This window comes from Lonchura striata, chromosome 2 (genome assembly GCF_046129695.1).
Source record: "Lonchura striata isolate bLonStr1 chromosome 2, bLonStr1.mat, whole genome shotgun sequence".
In the NCBI taxonomy this organism is placed as follows: domain Eukaryota; kingdom Metazoa; phylum Chordata; class Aves; order Passeriformes; family Estrildidae; genus Lonchura; species Lonchura striata.
Window position 1 is genome coordinate 41,471,366 of NC_134604.1, and position 17,330 is coordinate 41,488,695.

A 17,330-nucleotide genomic window follows, 5' to 3' on the forward strand; every position below is an offset into this window, starting at 1 on the left:
TTTTTTCCTGTACTTGGGTTGGAGAATAATTACTTTGTGATAACTGCATCATTATAAAAAAAATCTGAAGGAGAGATCTATAAATACTGAGGTCCCTTTCTGGTTGGGTGACTACCGAGACATTGATTACAACAAGGTTAAACTGTGCTTTGTCCCGTGATATACTCAATCCTTTAAATCAGTGTCTTCTTTGGTAATCAGAGGCAGAGCAAAAGCATTATTAGTTTTTAAATCTCCCTCAGCAAAGACCCTGCCTGAAAGGGCACAGACCCAAATACTGGAAAATTTAAGGTGGAACGACAAATTTCAGAGTGAAGGCCACTGTTTAATGAAACAAACAAAGTTTGATTTTTAAATCCGTTTCTAATTCCAGACGAAATTTCATGATATTGTAAACAATATTTATTTTGAAGACATATGTTTCATATCAATCACAAATTCAATACTTTTATACCCAGATCTGAACTCAGGTGAACAAGAAATATTGGGAAGTAGGGAATCTAGCAAACTACATAATTAGCCTAAAAAATAATGAACGATGGGGGTCAGGCCTTGAAAGGTAAAGGATTTTCAGAAAGAATGCATTTTCATGGGAAGGTAGACCACAGCAGCATTGAGAACTACATCCCACTGCTCTGTAGTGCCCAAACCACATGATCTCTTTGATTTGTTAGCCACTTGAAAATCATATATTATGCTTTTATTGTCTGCTGATCAATTTTATTTATTGTTGTATTGCATGTTTGATAACTAGATATAAAAATTGACTGAGAAGATTTTTTATAGCCCTAGCCAAACCTCTGTAAGAGAGTCATGTATATAAGCCTGAGAGAGATTGATTCCAGTGCACGTAGCTCAAAACCTCAATATTTCTTAAAAGTTCAGATTCCTTTTAGCATTTAACACAAATGAACAAAAATCTTCATGGAAATGCAGGTGATGATTATTTTGCCATCACTGACTCATAGTGACCAAAACAGAATCAGGAAAGCTAAAGAGCCTAGAGGCACCACAGCGATAGCAGAGCAATTATAGTGTAATATGGGAAGGTAAGGCCTTAACAATTCCCTTAATATCTATACAACTGTAATGGCCTTCATGGTCTCAAAGATCATAAATAATAAGGATGAAAAATATCCCTCTGTAATAATAGACTTTTGTTTCCTAATTTTCATAGGGACACCAAGAAATTGCTCAGTAATTTTTATACATTTCCTGCCGGTTGCTGCAGGCATGTCGCTTGCTGGGGTAGCAATAACCCAGAAGAACACAACGTGGTGAAAAGCATCAGTCAATCAGGATTTCATTAAGAATATGAAATGATAGCAGGACATGCAAAGAGCATTCAGTACGTGTACAGACTGCACTTACCAAAGGGACTTAATGTAAGTTAAAAACATAAGATTTGAAAGATAATGTCCCTCGGATGGGTACAGATGTACTGCATTATTTTAAAGGCAAGAATAATTTAATCCTATTTTAAGTTCTGTTTTCATTCAGGGCTAAAAAAATCAAATGTTAAATACTATGTAACAACATAATTAGTTTCCAGAACAAAGCCTTACCCAAAAGCAAAAACACCCTGCTTTTACTTTCATTGAAGCACAAAATCTTTCAGTGAGTGTGAACAGTCAGCAGATGTCAGAGATTTAAAAGAACCACCTTAGGAATTTAAGGGTCCATCACAAAACCTAAATTAACTATTCTCAGCAGTATTCACTACAAGAGAACATGGCAGATTCCTCTATCAGGACTGACATAACTGAAGTTTATATAGAAGTAATCTTAGAGGAAATATTGACACTACAAATAATAATAAATTTCCAAGGCCCAACTTCTGTATGGAAGGAGGCAGGATGTACTGTTTTCCTTCACTGAGCCTTAGGACTAGAAAGAAGGTGGTGTTTTTTGTTTCTTTTGTTTTTTGTTTTTTTTTTTAAAGTACTCCTAAGAACATCTGAGGAATGGCAGACCACTAGGTCTGACTTCTGTGTCAAGTGTGTTGATAGAAAACACATAAAAAAGTATAATCATTAGGATTGTATTCAGCGCATTCACACATAGTAGTCTTAGCACACAGTCATATACCAACAACACAGCTTTTAACCAGGGAAATTGTGCTTCAGCTTTCCTAAAGAGTCTGAGAGCATATGAATAGCCAAGCTGCTTGCATTTCACATAATTCTTTACAGGGTCACTCACCAAAGGCTGTTGAGGAAACTAAATTCTTGGAGGGGCTGAAGTACAGCCCCATTTTCAATTAAAAATAGATTAGAAAAAAAAAATCACCTATTGTATGGATAACTGCGAGATTGTCAGTGAAGACTTATCTGGGACTTCACTATTCTACACATAAACTGTCTGGAAACAAAATTAACAGAGAAGTAGAGAAGGTTGTTGATGTAGCATTATTTAGAATTTTTAAAGTTAAAACTAACCCTGAAGAACTGCAAAAGGATATTGTGGTAATAGAAATAGAATATATAGTCAATAAATAATATCACCACCAACAAATTTATATAATACCTAAGCCTAAAAATATAATACCTTTATTAGATATTATCAGTAAAGACATTAGGGTGCCATAGTGTACAAACATCAGCTCAAGTAAAAAATAGAAAATAGAACTGAATTTTGCGAAACAAACAAAAAAATCCAAGGAAATAAATATTATGATAGAAAGACCTACATCTTCATGATTGTTGTGCAGTTCTCATCTTCACATCTCGAAAGTGAGAGAATGGAATTTGAAGTGCCACATGAGCACTAGGAATGCATATTAAAGATTCTTTTTGAGGAAGGATTGATGGTCTGGAGTTTTTCAGTCAGTAAAGACATATTTGAAAGGAGATATGATAGCTATCCTGTAAAACCATGTAATTGGTTAACTGAGATAAATCAGAAACTAGTATTCATAGTAACAAAAAAAATTCAGAAAAGAGTAAACAAAGTTACAAGGAGTGTAACTAAATTATAAATTTATTGACATTTTACAATCCAGTGGGAATGAATTTTTTTGACATATTATATGAGCAATCAGTCTAGGATAAGGAAAATTTTAGTTGACTGTCATTTTTTGATGGCCTGGCTTTACTTTAATACCCAGGACACACATGTTTTTGGTTTTTTGTCCTATTTAAAAAAGAAGGTTCATAAGGCAATGCCAAAACACTGATTTAGTCATGTCTTGGAGAAAATGGGTCAGTATTGATAGCACACATAATTCTTGCAGGATAATTGTTTTACAAAGAAATCTGCTACCTATAAAATTATTTATAAAATTACATTATTTGAAATAAAAGCATTTATGCTTTCTTTTTCTGTAATTTGATTCACTTATAAGACACATTTAGATTTTCTAATTAGACTTAAGCCCCTAATGAAACAATCAAATGTATATCTGTTCAGACTTCCTCCCAGAACCAAGTTTCTTTATACTGGACCTTTAGGGGCCTGAGTGACAGTGGGAAAATGAGAGCACAGCCCCACTGGAAATTCCTGAGCCCCATAAGGAACATTTGAAGGCTAGGAATATATGTTTTACAGTTCCAGTCTTATGTATTGTTTTTTGCTCTAGCAGGTTGTGGGTTGTTTTCTCATCTATCTCTGCCAACTATTATTCTCTCAGCTGTAAATCCTGTACTCCTTTACTTCCAAGTTTCTTCTTACACTCCTTTCTTTTCTTTCTAACATAAGAGATCTCTGTTCTCTCCTGTCTTTTCATCTCTTGTTCCTATTTGCTTGCATTAGAGTTTTTTGAGAATCTTGATTGATTTTTTATAGATTTAGATTTGTCTTGTTGCTACTTTTTCAATAAGTCAGATTTTATTCAGTTTTCCTCATCTAAAAATTGGAAAAATTCTTACTTTGTTAAATACAGCCTTTTGTTCCCAAGTACTTCCTACACCCATAGCCTAAATTCCATCTAAATAAACACAGCTGTTAGAGTCATATTCTTCTCCTTCCATGCTACTAATGATATTTCCTCCAAGTGGCATCAAATACAAATTTTTCACTTCACCTTATAAAACATATCTCTATTTCCTTACTGATTTCTCATTTCCTAAGGTCTTGTATTCTCCAAAGCTGTCAATCTCTCTACAGCAAATCTGAGATAACTTTATTAATTTCCATTTTTATATTTTCTCATACCTTAATGTTTCCCCATTTCCTAGAATGCTATCCTACAGTACTTAAAGTGTTGTCCTGAAAAGAAATCTACTTCCAAATTGAAAGTCTCTGAAAATAACATAACTGAATTTTGCATGTCTAAATATCTGTGTTTGTATCTGCATACACAAATGCTCCTACATAATTTGAGGGGTTTTTTTTCTAAGCTTAGAAGGTCCCCAGTCAAACACAGCATGATATGTTGATTTATTTGTCTAATTATCAATGTGCTGATAAAAAAATATTTGGTCTATGAAAATACTAACTCTTCTTGATTGCCTACTTTAATCTTTAAAATTTTAAATATTAACCCAAATTTGAAAAAATAAATCCTTTTTTTGAGTTCAATGTTGTGCTGCTGGTAAACTCAAGAGTATATTTTAGTATATGTTCTGGACCTGGGCACACCATATCAGATCAAGCAGGGCTATCTCCATCAATTACCAGCTTTACTGCTGGGCAGATTTAAAAAGCAGGCCACGGATCTTTCTGTGATAATGGAAAACTGATGATATTTCATATTTTAAACATTCGTTATTTTCCAGGTGTGATGGGGGAATATGAACCAAAAATTGAAGTCCATTTTCCTTACATAGTTACAGCTGCAAGGGGAACTACTGTTAAGATGGAGTGTTTTGCACTTGGAAAGTAAGTAAAGATTCTTTCATAATTAAATATAATTGTTTATTAAGATGAGACATGCCTGATTTGTGGTTTCATTATTTTGCTGGATTTTATTTTACAGACAGTCCTTACTGCACTCTCAAAATAACCAGTTGACAAAGTAGCTAATTATGAACTCCCTACCCAGCCATTTCTGTGGTCAGGAATTCAGTCAAGTTAACAGTGTCTCTGTCAAAATGAAACGTACCAATCTCCTAAACAAAAAGCAGAAAGGTTTTTTAATTGAAAGTTTTACCAGACTCACACCCATATATTCACAGGGATACTATAAAGTAGAGTTAGAGTTTTTCCTGTAAAAAAGTCATATTTGGAGAATAAACAAACATTAGCAGAGTATTCTCCCCTCCCCCATATTCATTATTATACACAAAGCTAAGAGCACAATGTCTTGATCATGTCCTAACACACTTTGTGGCAACACCCACTCTATAGTTTCTACCTGACCTAATAGCACTACAGTGTTTGCTATTCATGTCAAGGGGTTTTGAGATGTTTGTAGATAAAAGAGTTCAGGAAGAGAAAGGTATGAGAAGCTGAAACTAAAATTACTTCTAGAAGTATTGAGATTACAGAATACAGGATGAAATTGATAACATTTCAGTTTTGTGGTGGTAGTTACTATTAGTTACTCAAGTAACTATTATGATTGTTCCCAAGAATAAGGATGGAAATGTTAGTATACAGGCAGACAGAACTAAGAGTAATTTCTAGTGATTCAAAGAGATTCTTTCTTCTTCACATATATGCTGCTAAAAACAGGTGTTCCTTCAGTGATGTTTCTCTAGAGACATCTAAAAAATTATAACGGGTAGGGTTCTTTCCAAAGTATCTCATCAAATTCTGTGTGGCGTGTTGAATAAAAGTCTCACTATATTGAATTCTTTTCAGTTCCTTTTCGTAATGCTATTCTTTTGGACATCTTCCCCTTAGTCTCCAAAATTATGCTGCTAAATATCACATATCCTGCTTGCTTTTATAGTTCATGGTTTATCAAAAAACATACAAGTTTCTTACAGCATGGCCTTGATTAAAAAATAAGGGAAGGATTTTTCTCTGTAATTCCTTTGGAGGAATTTCACAAAAGAGTTAGTCTGAGAAATACTATATCTTACATAATAATTCTTTTTATTTACCTAAGGAGGAACAAAACATAGGTTAGGAGTTTTAAGACAATAGTCTGTTTTCCTGAGGATCATTCCTCCAGCTTGTTCAGCAGGTCTCATTTTTCAGAGTGACTTTTCAAATCCTGTCTCTTCTACCTGAGAGGGTATTTTAAGTCCTTTTGTTCTCCATGTGTCACTGGTCACTGGATTTTTTCTGTTCAGATTTTTCTCTTAGCAGTTCCTAATTAATGACTGGATGATATATGTCTGAAACTTACTCCCTCTTGCTGTTTTTTCATGTTTGACCAATACCAAGATGCTTTCAGTGTGCAGGTCAACAGCAATTATACACAAATAATAAAAGAGAAATTCTGACAAAATTTTTCAGTTGTATCTCTTTAGATTCAGTGAAGTTGATGAAGAAGCAGGACAAAGCCAAACCAGTCCAAACAAAAGGTGGGAGACCATAGCCCACGTGGAGGGAAACATTAGTGACAGCAGCTTTTACAAATTCAGTCCCAACATAAATGCAAGCAAGAACTTTTGTGAGAGTAGAACACATGTGAGACAAGAACTTTTGTAGAGTAGAACACAAGTCTTATGTTTTATGTAGTAAAGATGAGGAAAGAGGTCCATGACAGAGGACTGGTGAGCAATAAATTGAGAGATTCCCTGAGATGCAGAAATAAATGAGGAAAAGGGCTGCTCTGTAGAAGCTGATGGCTCCAGGCTCTCTCCTGTCAGAAACACTGCCAAATAATAGTTGGAAATGAAGCCCTTTTAGACGCTAGGTTATGGTTGAAGAAGCCACCAACATATTACTTCTTATTTTCCTCATTTTACTGGAATTAAATTGCAGTTGCTGACAGATTACAAATCAACTTTCCAGTGAAAAGGAGGTATGACACACATTGTCCTCTGCAACCATCACTGAAAGGCAAGAAACAGACCTACTGATACCTTCCACCTCCAGCACTGTGAGATTTAGTAAAATCTCTCAAAAAGATTCGATCAGTATTCAGAGAGGAAGATGAAGTTGACAGGAAGGACTAGAATTACGTTATTTCCTATTTTTTACTTGGTGTTAATCTTTAATAAACAAAAAAATCAAGACCATCTGAATGATGAAGGAATTCAAGGTTACCTAATAAGACCCCATTTATATAGTAATGGGCAGCTATTTTTACCATGCACATTCCTTATCTTCTTTTCCCAGCCATTAATGCACAATCAAATCAGCTGAGCTGAAATTGCTTTCAACTTGATGTGGTAATAATTACATGAATGACATTTCAGGCACTATTTGAAACCTGGAGGCTGAGGTGAGAAGTAGAAATGCATCAAAGTTCCTATTAATTTTCATAATTTTCTTTTTTTGTCCCCATTTCTTGTTCCTAATGCCCTGTAGGAGTTGTTGCTTGTTACATTGCCATGGGTCCCATTTGCTAAACTGAATCAACAACTAATTTATTCCATTTTTATTTAGTATTTTGAAATTTGGCATTTTGAATTCTTATTGTAAATAACACTAGGTTTATTACAGTCTTAAAACCAATATGCTGCTGGTATTCTCATGTTTTAATTTAGCTATCTGAAACACTCTGTTCTTTCCACTGTAATTGTGAGAATGACAAACGTTCCAGTGAGATTTTCTGAAGTAGCAAATATTCCAGGAAGAGCCTATTCTTTAGTTACTGATTAGTGATTTATTAATGATTTCTTAATGTTTATTTAGCATTGTCAGTCACCATGGCTGAAATAATTAAATAAATTGAAGCTCTGAAGCTTTTGCCTTCAAACTAAAGTCAAATATCTTAATTGCTTGACAGACAAAAATTTTCTGAGAAGGATTTTATTCTGAACCAAGCATATGTAGCTGATTTAGTTACAAGTGAAAATATTATGTTACTGATGCCATTTACAAATAAATTTTGTAGCTGATAAAGAATTCAAAGTAAGGAGTGAACTATCTCAAGATTATCTAACTTGCACAAGATAATGATTCTTATCATGAGCATCAGTCATTGTCTAAGAAATCACTGCATAAATCAGTGATTTACTGCTGAGGTTTAACAAGACATGAAAAACAGAGGAACCAAATAAAATTTACTGCATATATATCAGTGTGCATTTTGCAATTAGTGACCTTTTGTGCTGGATATATAATGCTGGCCCGAGGCTGCTTTTATAGACATTTTCACTGCCACATCTACACAACAACTTATGTTTCAGTTACATCTATTTTTCATATATGTACCTATATATAGCATACAGATATGTTTTCTGCCACCCATTTAATTATGTTATTTCTATTAAAAATACTTGAATTCCCTAACCAAAAAGGGGGTCATATTTTTTAAAAAGCATGCTAAAACCCACTGCAATAACAAGGTATTAACAGTGTGCATTTATTTTTAACTTTTCACAATAACAGATATACTTCTTTTTAATTTGCAAAATTGTTGCATCCTGATTAGTATTTACATAAAATGTTGTTAAAATAAATAATTGAAAAGAAAAGGAAGAAATCTGAATGGAGGAATTCAAAATATTTAAATTAATAAAAAATATTCTAAACAGCAATATGTTAATGTTTGCTTTTGAGTAAAACAGTTTTCACTGCTTTTGTCTTCTCTTATTTAAAAAGACAAGTTAATTTTTTTGTAAAAGTAATAAATGAGCTAATTGATAATGATGTTTTTGTTTGTAGTTCAGATAATCCTGATTTTTTATGTCCATTTCAGTGTCAGACCTTAGAATTCTTATGTAAATCAGGAAGACAGACCACAATCTGGTTCTCCAGAAAAATTCTGGTGAAGAAGATGTAATTTTCCTAGCTGACATTTGCACAAATTACAGCATTCCTGGCTTTTCCTGCTCCAGAAATGCAACTTTTCAGACACTGCCTTTTATGACAGAAGGTTTCTATTTTCATTTTCTCTCAAATGTTACTGGCTTTGTTTTCAGGAACATCTAGAGGCAACTGATCCATTCTTTAATTTGCTTTTCATGTACTTTAACCAAAGAAATAATTCTGGTGCCTTCATTTTGCTGCCCACTAAAAAGAGATGAAATTAATGCTGTTGATATGCAAAAGGACTCTAAATTCCATCCCCACTATATGACACATTCATTAATGAAGCACTTTGGTGACAGCCAGCCAAGTATTCTTCAGCTCTTCCTGACTTTGGAGCATACTTATGTCATAAATAATTTTAACACTATTATTTTAAATACGGGACTTAAAGGCAGGTATAGATGGAAATATACTGGGTTTTTTAAAGCCTCAAAATGAACAAGTTTTCATAGTTTGAGAAATGTTACAGAACTGGTTTGTCCAAGTTGACATGAAAAGCTGTAAGTTTCTGCCCTCTTCAATGAGCCCAGACCCTTGGCCACAGAGGAAAGCAAAAAAAGTGCAAGTGTCAGAAACATCTTTCTTTTTTTCCTCTTATTATTCTTTCTAGCATATAACCCTAAGCTGTCTTTTTGCTTCTATATGAATAATTTTACTCTCACTCTTTCACACAGATTTTTAAATTTTAAACTGTGTATTATGCACACACCCCACCTGACCCTCACAATTCAGTCTTTTCCTTAGTGCACTTTTGTTGGTGCACCAGGCTTCTATTTTGTTTTCCATATAAAAGTCACATTTCATCGGCTTTCTAGCTTTAGTCAGTAAAAAAAAAATAGCATTTGTATTATGATAGTGCCAGCAGCCAATTTTGAGTGAGTAATCATCTTTTATTTCTCATTAAAACAAATTACAAAATCTGGGGTATTGCAGTACTTGTAGATTACCAGAGTTTTCAATCTTTGCTCTTAAAATAAGGGCTGTATAGATTGCCAAAATGATTGTTTTGCTAAAAACAAAAAAGTTTTATACATCCATTAATTTATACTATGACTATTTTTAAACCACATATATCAACACATAGATATTTGAATCAAAAGCATCAATAAACAATAGTGCTGACAAACACTTATCTTATTTGATTGTTTTCTGTATTTGTGAGAGACTATTTTATGCTTATGCTATTTCTGCACAATGGTAGAATACACATAATACACAAACATTCTTTTTAAATGCTAGGTTATTTTATTTTGGCAATGTCAAAACAAATTTCTGTTTTGAAATATACTTAGTTAATGATCAAAGTTTTAAATCCATTAAATATAGTATTTTTGTCACCTTCTGTGCCTGTTTTCCTTTTACCAGACTTTTCTAATTGATCTTCAATCTTTTATTAGAAATTCTATTATTTGTTTCGTGTCACTATCAATATTTTCACTGCAGACTATATACCTGCTGTGTATGCACCCTCCTGGAAGTGTTTGAGATGAGGTTGGATGGGGCTCTGAGCAACCTGGTCTAGAGGCAGGTGTCCCTGCACATGTCAGTGGGGCTGGAAATCAATAATCTGTGTTTCCTTCCAACTCAGACAATTCTATTAATCTATGTAGAGAGAGCTTACTAAATATTTTTCAATATGCAGAAATAAAGGCAAAGTGTTTGAATAAGTGAGTATAGTACCTAAGCAAAGATCAGAGCAACCAAATAAAAAATCTTTATGGTCTGGTGAAAAGCATTTAACTATAATTGTGGAGAATGTTTGCATGAAGTTTCTGAAGAAGTTATTTTTGCTAGTGTGGTTCATTAAACCAGTGACACAAGGCAATGGCTATGAAGCAGGTTTCTAGATATTGCAAACCTTTGGCAGGTGTAAAAAGATAACCTTTTAAAGGGCTGTTTCAGTGAGGTTGGGCAAATAATGTAATGATGAAGAGAATAAAGTCAGAAAAGAGAATTAAAGGCACTCAGGAATGAATCTTTGGTCAGAGGTTTTACAGTACCTGATTCCTTTCTTTTTTTCACCTACCACATAATTAAACGTGATTTTTGGAGGAACAAGAAGTTCAGAAACAATAATTTTATAATGAGTTAGGTTACACACTTCCTATCTAGCATATGCATTTATTCATCTGGTCTTTAACCAACCACAGGGAAATGGAAGATTCCAGCATTGCATCATTATTTCTAAACTTCAAAGAACTGACTTTAACCTTCTCTGCTCTTCAAATCTGTAAAATAAGGCTTTTTACTTCCAGACCACCAGTTAAAACCATCAGCCAAATCTTCCACATATTTCTCCTTGACTTCTATCCTCTTGTTGGTTTATCTTGGCAAATCCAGTATTACCTACTGGTCTTGAATATTTCCAAACAGGTCTTCCAAGATTTGTCCTCCAGAACTGGCAGGAGGCATCTCCTGTTACAAACTGTCAAGAGAGCCAGACAAAGTATTCCTGTAACCAGACCCCTTTCCAGTAATCCAGTGTCAAAAAAGGTCTCATGAGGATTTCTATTCTGGGATCAGTCTCTAATCTAACCTAAGTCTCCTCTTCATCAGCATGAATCCTCATCTTGCTTCAGCTGTGGTGTTGTTCAAAAGAGTAGAGAGCTAATGGGCTGGTGACACTCCAACTTAAAATTAACCTCTGTTAACTGCACTTCACTGAAACCCAGGGGCATTGACATGAGTGGGTATAAACCTGGGAATGGAGCATGTTTCACTGGCATATATATATGTATACATGTATGCATACAAAAACAAGCACCACAACATAAGGGATTATAAATCAGGCTTCATTGTTTTAGAGCTAAGCATGACAGTTCTGTTGTCATTTGGGATATGTCAGCACATCTGTACTTTTCTCCCAGAGGATAAGCTGTCTTTTCATTGGACAACTGTATGAAACTTTCCAGGGAGTGAGTGCCTCTTTGCTAAGAATTCTGACAGCTCACAGAATAGCCATTCAGCCTTGGAAGTTGCTTAGTTGCTTAGCTGCTTATTGTATTTTGGAAAATATTAAGCTACTTGTACTTTTCCATGAACACAAAACAGTCCTTTCCTCTTCCCACAATAATGGTGGCACACAGAAACACCTTTGATATTAAAGGTAATCTGGCATTTAATAAAGCAAATCATTCTAGATGCTATACATTCAATACATTGTTGGAACTTGGATTGAAATATTTAGTCATTTTTCCTACATATAGCAGAATTACTGTAGGAACAAGGCAAGCTAGTAAATTAACATTTTCAAGCCTCAAGCTAATTCACAGTGTAGAAGTGCACAAGTAGTAATTTGCCTCTACCATCAAAACTAAGGTTTAGCGTGATGTTCTATTTTTCATCTGCAGGACACAGAGACGTGAATTGTCTGTTTTCTCTTTTTAAAACAGAGAAAACATTCCATAGGGTATTAATGTGGTTTCATTATTTGCCCAAAATGAAACTGCACGATAGATACAAAAATTGATATAGAAATACCTGTTCCTAAGTTCCATATGACAAAAAATCATGTTACTCCATGACCCTTTACACCAATTCTCTCTACTGGAAAAATATTTTGTTAATCTTATCACATGCCAGACCTTGAAGCTGTGAAAGCCACTTTTAAATTTTATTGATAATAAAATAATTGCAAAAGGGAAATAAACACTCTCTGCAGAACAGCATTTGTCAATGTTATGAGTAGGGATGTTCTTTCCCCTCAAGATATGCTTGTGATGGGAGAAAGGAACCTTTTTAAACACAGACATGACATCTTCAAGTTGAGTTTGTTTATATGACAAAAATAGACCCAGAATTCTCTTCCTTTATTTTTTCCCTTTGATAGCACATGTTGTTTATACCAAATAAATATTTCTAAGATTTTCATCAATTTCAAGTTCATTTTTAGCTCATGCTGAATAAATATTTATGTTGTAAGGTGCTAGATCCAGACTGTATTTTGCTCCTGGTTTTCAGGCTGGATTTATTTCTTTCTTTTTTTAAGTGGAATTGTTCTTAAATAGACTTTATGATACTGTTAGAAATATTGCAATAATTCATAGCAATGTAATAAAGATTCTTTGGTAAATCTCAAGTAGCACTTTCAGGCCTCGTTCTGCCTCGCTCTAAATCTAAAATTTAAATTTGATTGCTTTTACTGTATGGCATAAGGGAAGTTGGAGAACAACCTACTGAACTAAGTCCCTGTCAGTAGATCATTCTTGAAGAAACAATATTACCAATCCCTTTTCTTTCTCTCTCAGAACCATCAAAGAAAATGTATAAATATTACTACAAATTGTGTTCAGTAGCTTGCACAGCTTTGCAGCTTTGCTGTAGGTTTAAAGATTGAGGAGGTTTTTTCATTATTATTATTATTTCAAACTTACTGTCCAGAAGCACATGTGTAGACTTTCTCTCTGTGTCAGAGACTGAGAGGATCAGAAGGAAAATAATTCTAGCACTTCTTGGGAGCAGGTCACCAGAGATACCAGTTATGTTTCTCTTCAGGATTTGCCACAAATAAATAAATCTATATGGTATTATGGCACAAGAGCCCTAAATGAAGCACTTCTGGGAATCATCACACTCATTGTCTTCAAACTGTGTCTGATCAGCAGGTTCAGAGCCTTCTTGCACTCTTTAGGCATGCTAGATTTGTGTTTACATTTGCATCCTTATTGATGGTATGTCACAATTTTTGGGATTTTTGGACTCATTTTAACTAGTCTTCCTGATCTTCTGCATCTGCACACATATACTGGTCATATCTTTACAGCAAAGCCAGGACATCCTAGATCAATGTGCTAGCTAAAGAAAATCTGCCTGGACAAAATTTATAAGAGAGAAATTAAACAAAAGTTCAGTTATGAAATAGCTTTAACACAAGGCAAATACTGCAGTTCTACTGCAGTACTGAGGCCCTGAAGATCTGTATGAACAACTGCCAAATGCATGTCATCTTTTAAAAGAAATTTTCTGCTTCAAAGCATTGTCTCTTAAAATCATGTATTCTTCAGGTATTATCTCCTATAGTAAAACAGCAGGTATCACATATGTCTTTTGCTTTTCTATTTGTTTCTGATTCTCTTCTCAACAGCCTTGATCAAGTCACAGGTTGGTGATAATTTACCAGTTATATCTTTAATATGCTTAAAAAGAATGTCCACTTCAGAATGTCCCAGGCCACATGCTGAGGTAGGGTGTGATAGAGAGACTAATAAAAATGGTTACTGGATGGGAAAAACAGAGCAAATTTCCATCATTTTTTAACAGACATGATGGTTCAATACCTCCTCAATCCCACCATATAAATACCATACACAATACTATGATGACAGGACTATAATATGGAGTTTTGCAATGAGGACAACACCGAATATATAGGAGAAGATGTTCAGCTCTTTCATATTAATTTTTTACCTGTACTGTTGCGATTTCATCAAGAGCAAACACCATTACCCAACTTTTAAATGCAAGCCCAAAAGGTTGTGTAATAGCTTTTCCACTTTCCTCACTACTTGTCAAACCAATACCTTTGCCTGTTGTGGTTCTCCTGTTCTCATTTGATTTCACCTTCATCAGGTGACTCATTTGGTCATGATTAACTCTAATTTAAGAATTTGGAAAAAAATTTAAATCATCAAAACTGTCATCTAACATATTATCTAACTTAGGGTATTGGACAGTTACATTATCTAAATTTAGCTGTTGAATAGTCAAGTGTGAAGATTGAGACATCAGTTTAGTCTCTGAACAACCAGTAAAGAGGAACTCTGGAGTATAATTCACTGCAAATAATGAACCATTATAGAAAATGAATCACCTTTATACATGGCACTATTTTAGATGCTAGAGATGCTCTAACATACCATAATTTAAAGTGTGAAGAAAATGCTGTGGAGCTGGATATGCAGTCAAGCAGGCACTATCCTTGTTCTGTGCCATAAAGAACAAGATAATAGTGGTGGTAAAGCATGTCTGCATTAATACATGACACTCATATGTGCAATAGACTTTTAGCACAATCATGGGCATCTGTTGAAGAAACCTGAATACCTGGACTTGTTTCTGCACTCTGGTTTCAAGGTTATCATCATTTGCTTCTATTCTCTTTTAATTTTTAAACCACCATAATCACAGCTGTTGTATTTCATGAGTAACAACTATCTTTTAAAAATCAAATGAAAGGAAAAGTGGTTATTGTGTCTCATAAAACTCTGAACAGATAGATAATGTTCATTCTAAAGGGAGATGTCCATGGTTGGTAGGCATTCCTGGAAAACATCTGACAGAGAGAATTTCATTACAGTCCTCAAACATTTTAACCTTCATAATTATCCTATAATAATTAAAGATATTTAACACAGTTGCAATACAGGAAGGCATAAAGAAATAAAGTGTTCTTCTAGTCTCCAAAGACATGTAGAGATTTTCAGGATATATTATAATGTGCACCTGTGGGTTTGAAGACGCAGCTCAGAACAGTGATGCATGGTAAAGAGAAATCATGAGGAGCAGAATTGAAATTACAGTAATAGATAAAATATTTCAAAATATCACATCAATCTGTATAGAAGTATGAAAGTATAGAAAACGTAATCTATGCATTCCTATTTAAGATATCCTTGAAATCCTAAGAGCTCAGATGCAAGGAAAGGGTATTTTAAATTTCAGACATTACTCTTTCTACCTCTCCCCATTCCCAAAATAAACGTGTACTTTAGGTATGTCATATAATTCTTTCACATATGAAATTGACAGGAAGAAGAATTGCTTCCAATAATTTTTTAAAAAGTTTTTATTTCTATATTTTATTGAAATATGTGAAGAATTCCTACTAATTCAACAGTGCTCATCCCAAATATTATACTGCTGAAAACTGACTCTTATAATGTCTTCTAAATGCAAAGGTAAAATTATAACTCATATTTTCTTCAAATTCAAAGTGTACAAGCCTAAAGTAATGTCTATCACAGTCACCAGGGAGCATTTAGGTTTTTTATTTGAGTCTAGATTAATGACAAGTTTAAAGATGGTATTTCTGAAATCAAATAGAGTTTTTCTTGGTGGTACTAAGATTAACCAGTAGTATTCAGAGGACATTTTCCCAAAAGTGAGGAGAAATCTTGTCTTTGAACTCAAATGAAACTCAAATCAATTTATTCATAGGAGTTGAATGTGAATTATGTTACAATAAACAAGGAAACTGTATTCCCATAAATATCTGCTGAGACCAAAATGGAAATGGATTATATTGGTTATAAGATTCAGTAACTATGCATATTACATTAAGCTCATATTTATGCTAGAAATATTTCTGTATTTATACTATTTTTCAAAAAGCTGTGCATCATTTGAAAAGATTAAAAATGTGCATATGTTAGTTTTAGGAGTTTTCTAGAACAGTCACACAATTTTATTCTTTCACATCCTCACTCATATGTTTCATTTCATTCTCACAGAAGTCACAGAGAAGAAATAGGTATAGATATATTTTTATTTCAGACGTAATATTCATATGTCACTTGTGAGTTATGCTAGGAAAATAAGTGTCATTAAACAGAACTACAAGTTGTCTGCAAATACTGATTTGCAATATGGGAGTACTTTCCTTTGAAATCATTAAACCTGCACAACTAAAGTAACTTTATCTCCTTGAAAAATTCCACTTACTAGATTATATTGATGAGAAATAACTGAGTTGTTTTAAAATATGCTTCCTAATGACCCAAACAAGCAGTTTCCTCTGTGTTTGCCCTGTTATACACATTTACTTGCTGTAGGAAATGCAAAAGCAAATTTAAAAAAAAAAATTTAAATGCAATTTAAAGGAAACTTTCCAAATACATGAATTTCAGAATAATCTCATAGCAGCTAAATGAGACAATTTTCATGGTTTATAACCTCTTGACTTTTTCTCAGAAAGATAACACCATCAAAAAAAATCTATTTACTAATACTATTCAGCAGAACCTATTTTCCTGCATGGCAATAGAGAAGAAGCATTTTTGTCCCTGATTTTACTGGAAGCAAGGCTGAAGGCCAAATAACTATGAAAAGGCAGCAAGCATGACACCCTTAAAGTCCCAAGTAAAGTGTATCTGCACACTCATTTCAGTCATAAAGCAGCAGTTGCTGAGTCCTATTACACTGTACCAACATAAAGAATTGCTATTCCTACTGTGGATTTGTGCTGTGATAAATAATGATCAGTTAAACTCTTACCTGTCCATTGTGGATGTTTTGCAGACAGAAATCATGACACGATTATATTCCATATAAAAACAGGACAAGCATAAAAGGAATTAGCTCTTTAAGCTGAATGTAAAACAGAAGACTTGCACGATGTCCACAAGACACTGAAGAGTCTAAATTTGAATATCAGAATGAAGTGTGCAATAAGAGATTAAATATGAGAGTTAAATAATGGAGAAAAAGAAACTAAGATTGTTATTTGTACTACATCTGTTATATACATACAGCTATTAAAGTATAACAAATAAAATATGTAGTTAGAAATATGAAAAGAA

General features: G+C 33.8%; 1 protein-coding gene across 8 annotated transcripts in view; it reads left to right on the forward strand.

Annotated features, from left to right (window-relative positions):
* The window catches only part of CNTN5 (contactin 5), a 591,904-nt gene that overhangs the window by 445,180 nt on the left and 129,394 nt on the right, over nucleotides 1-17,330 (forward strand). For all 8 annotated transcript variants that reach the window (XM_021529320.3, XM_077781341.1, XM_021529327.3 and 5 more), the window contains one exon: nucleotides 4,716-4,818. In XM_021529320.3, the coding sequence (XP_021384995.2) occupies nucleotides 4,716-4,818 (103 nt within the window). The remainder of the gene's footprint in view (nucleotides 1-4,715; nucleotides 4,819-17,330) is intronic.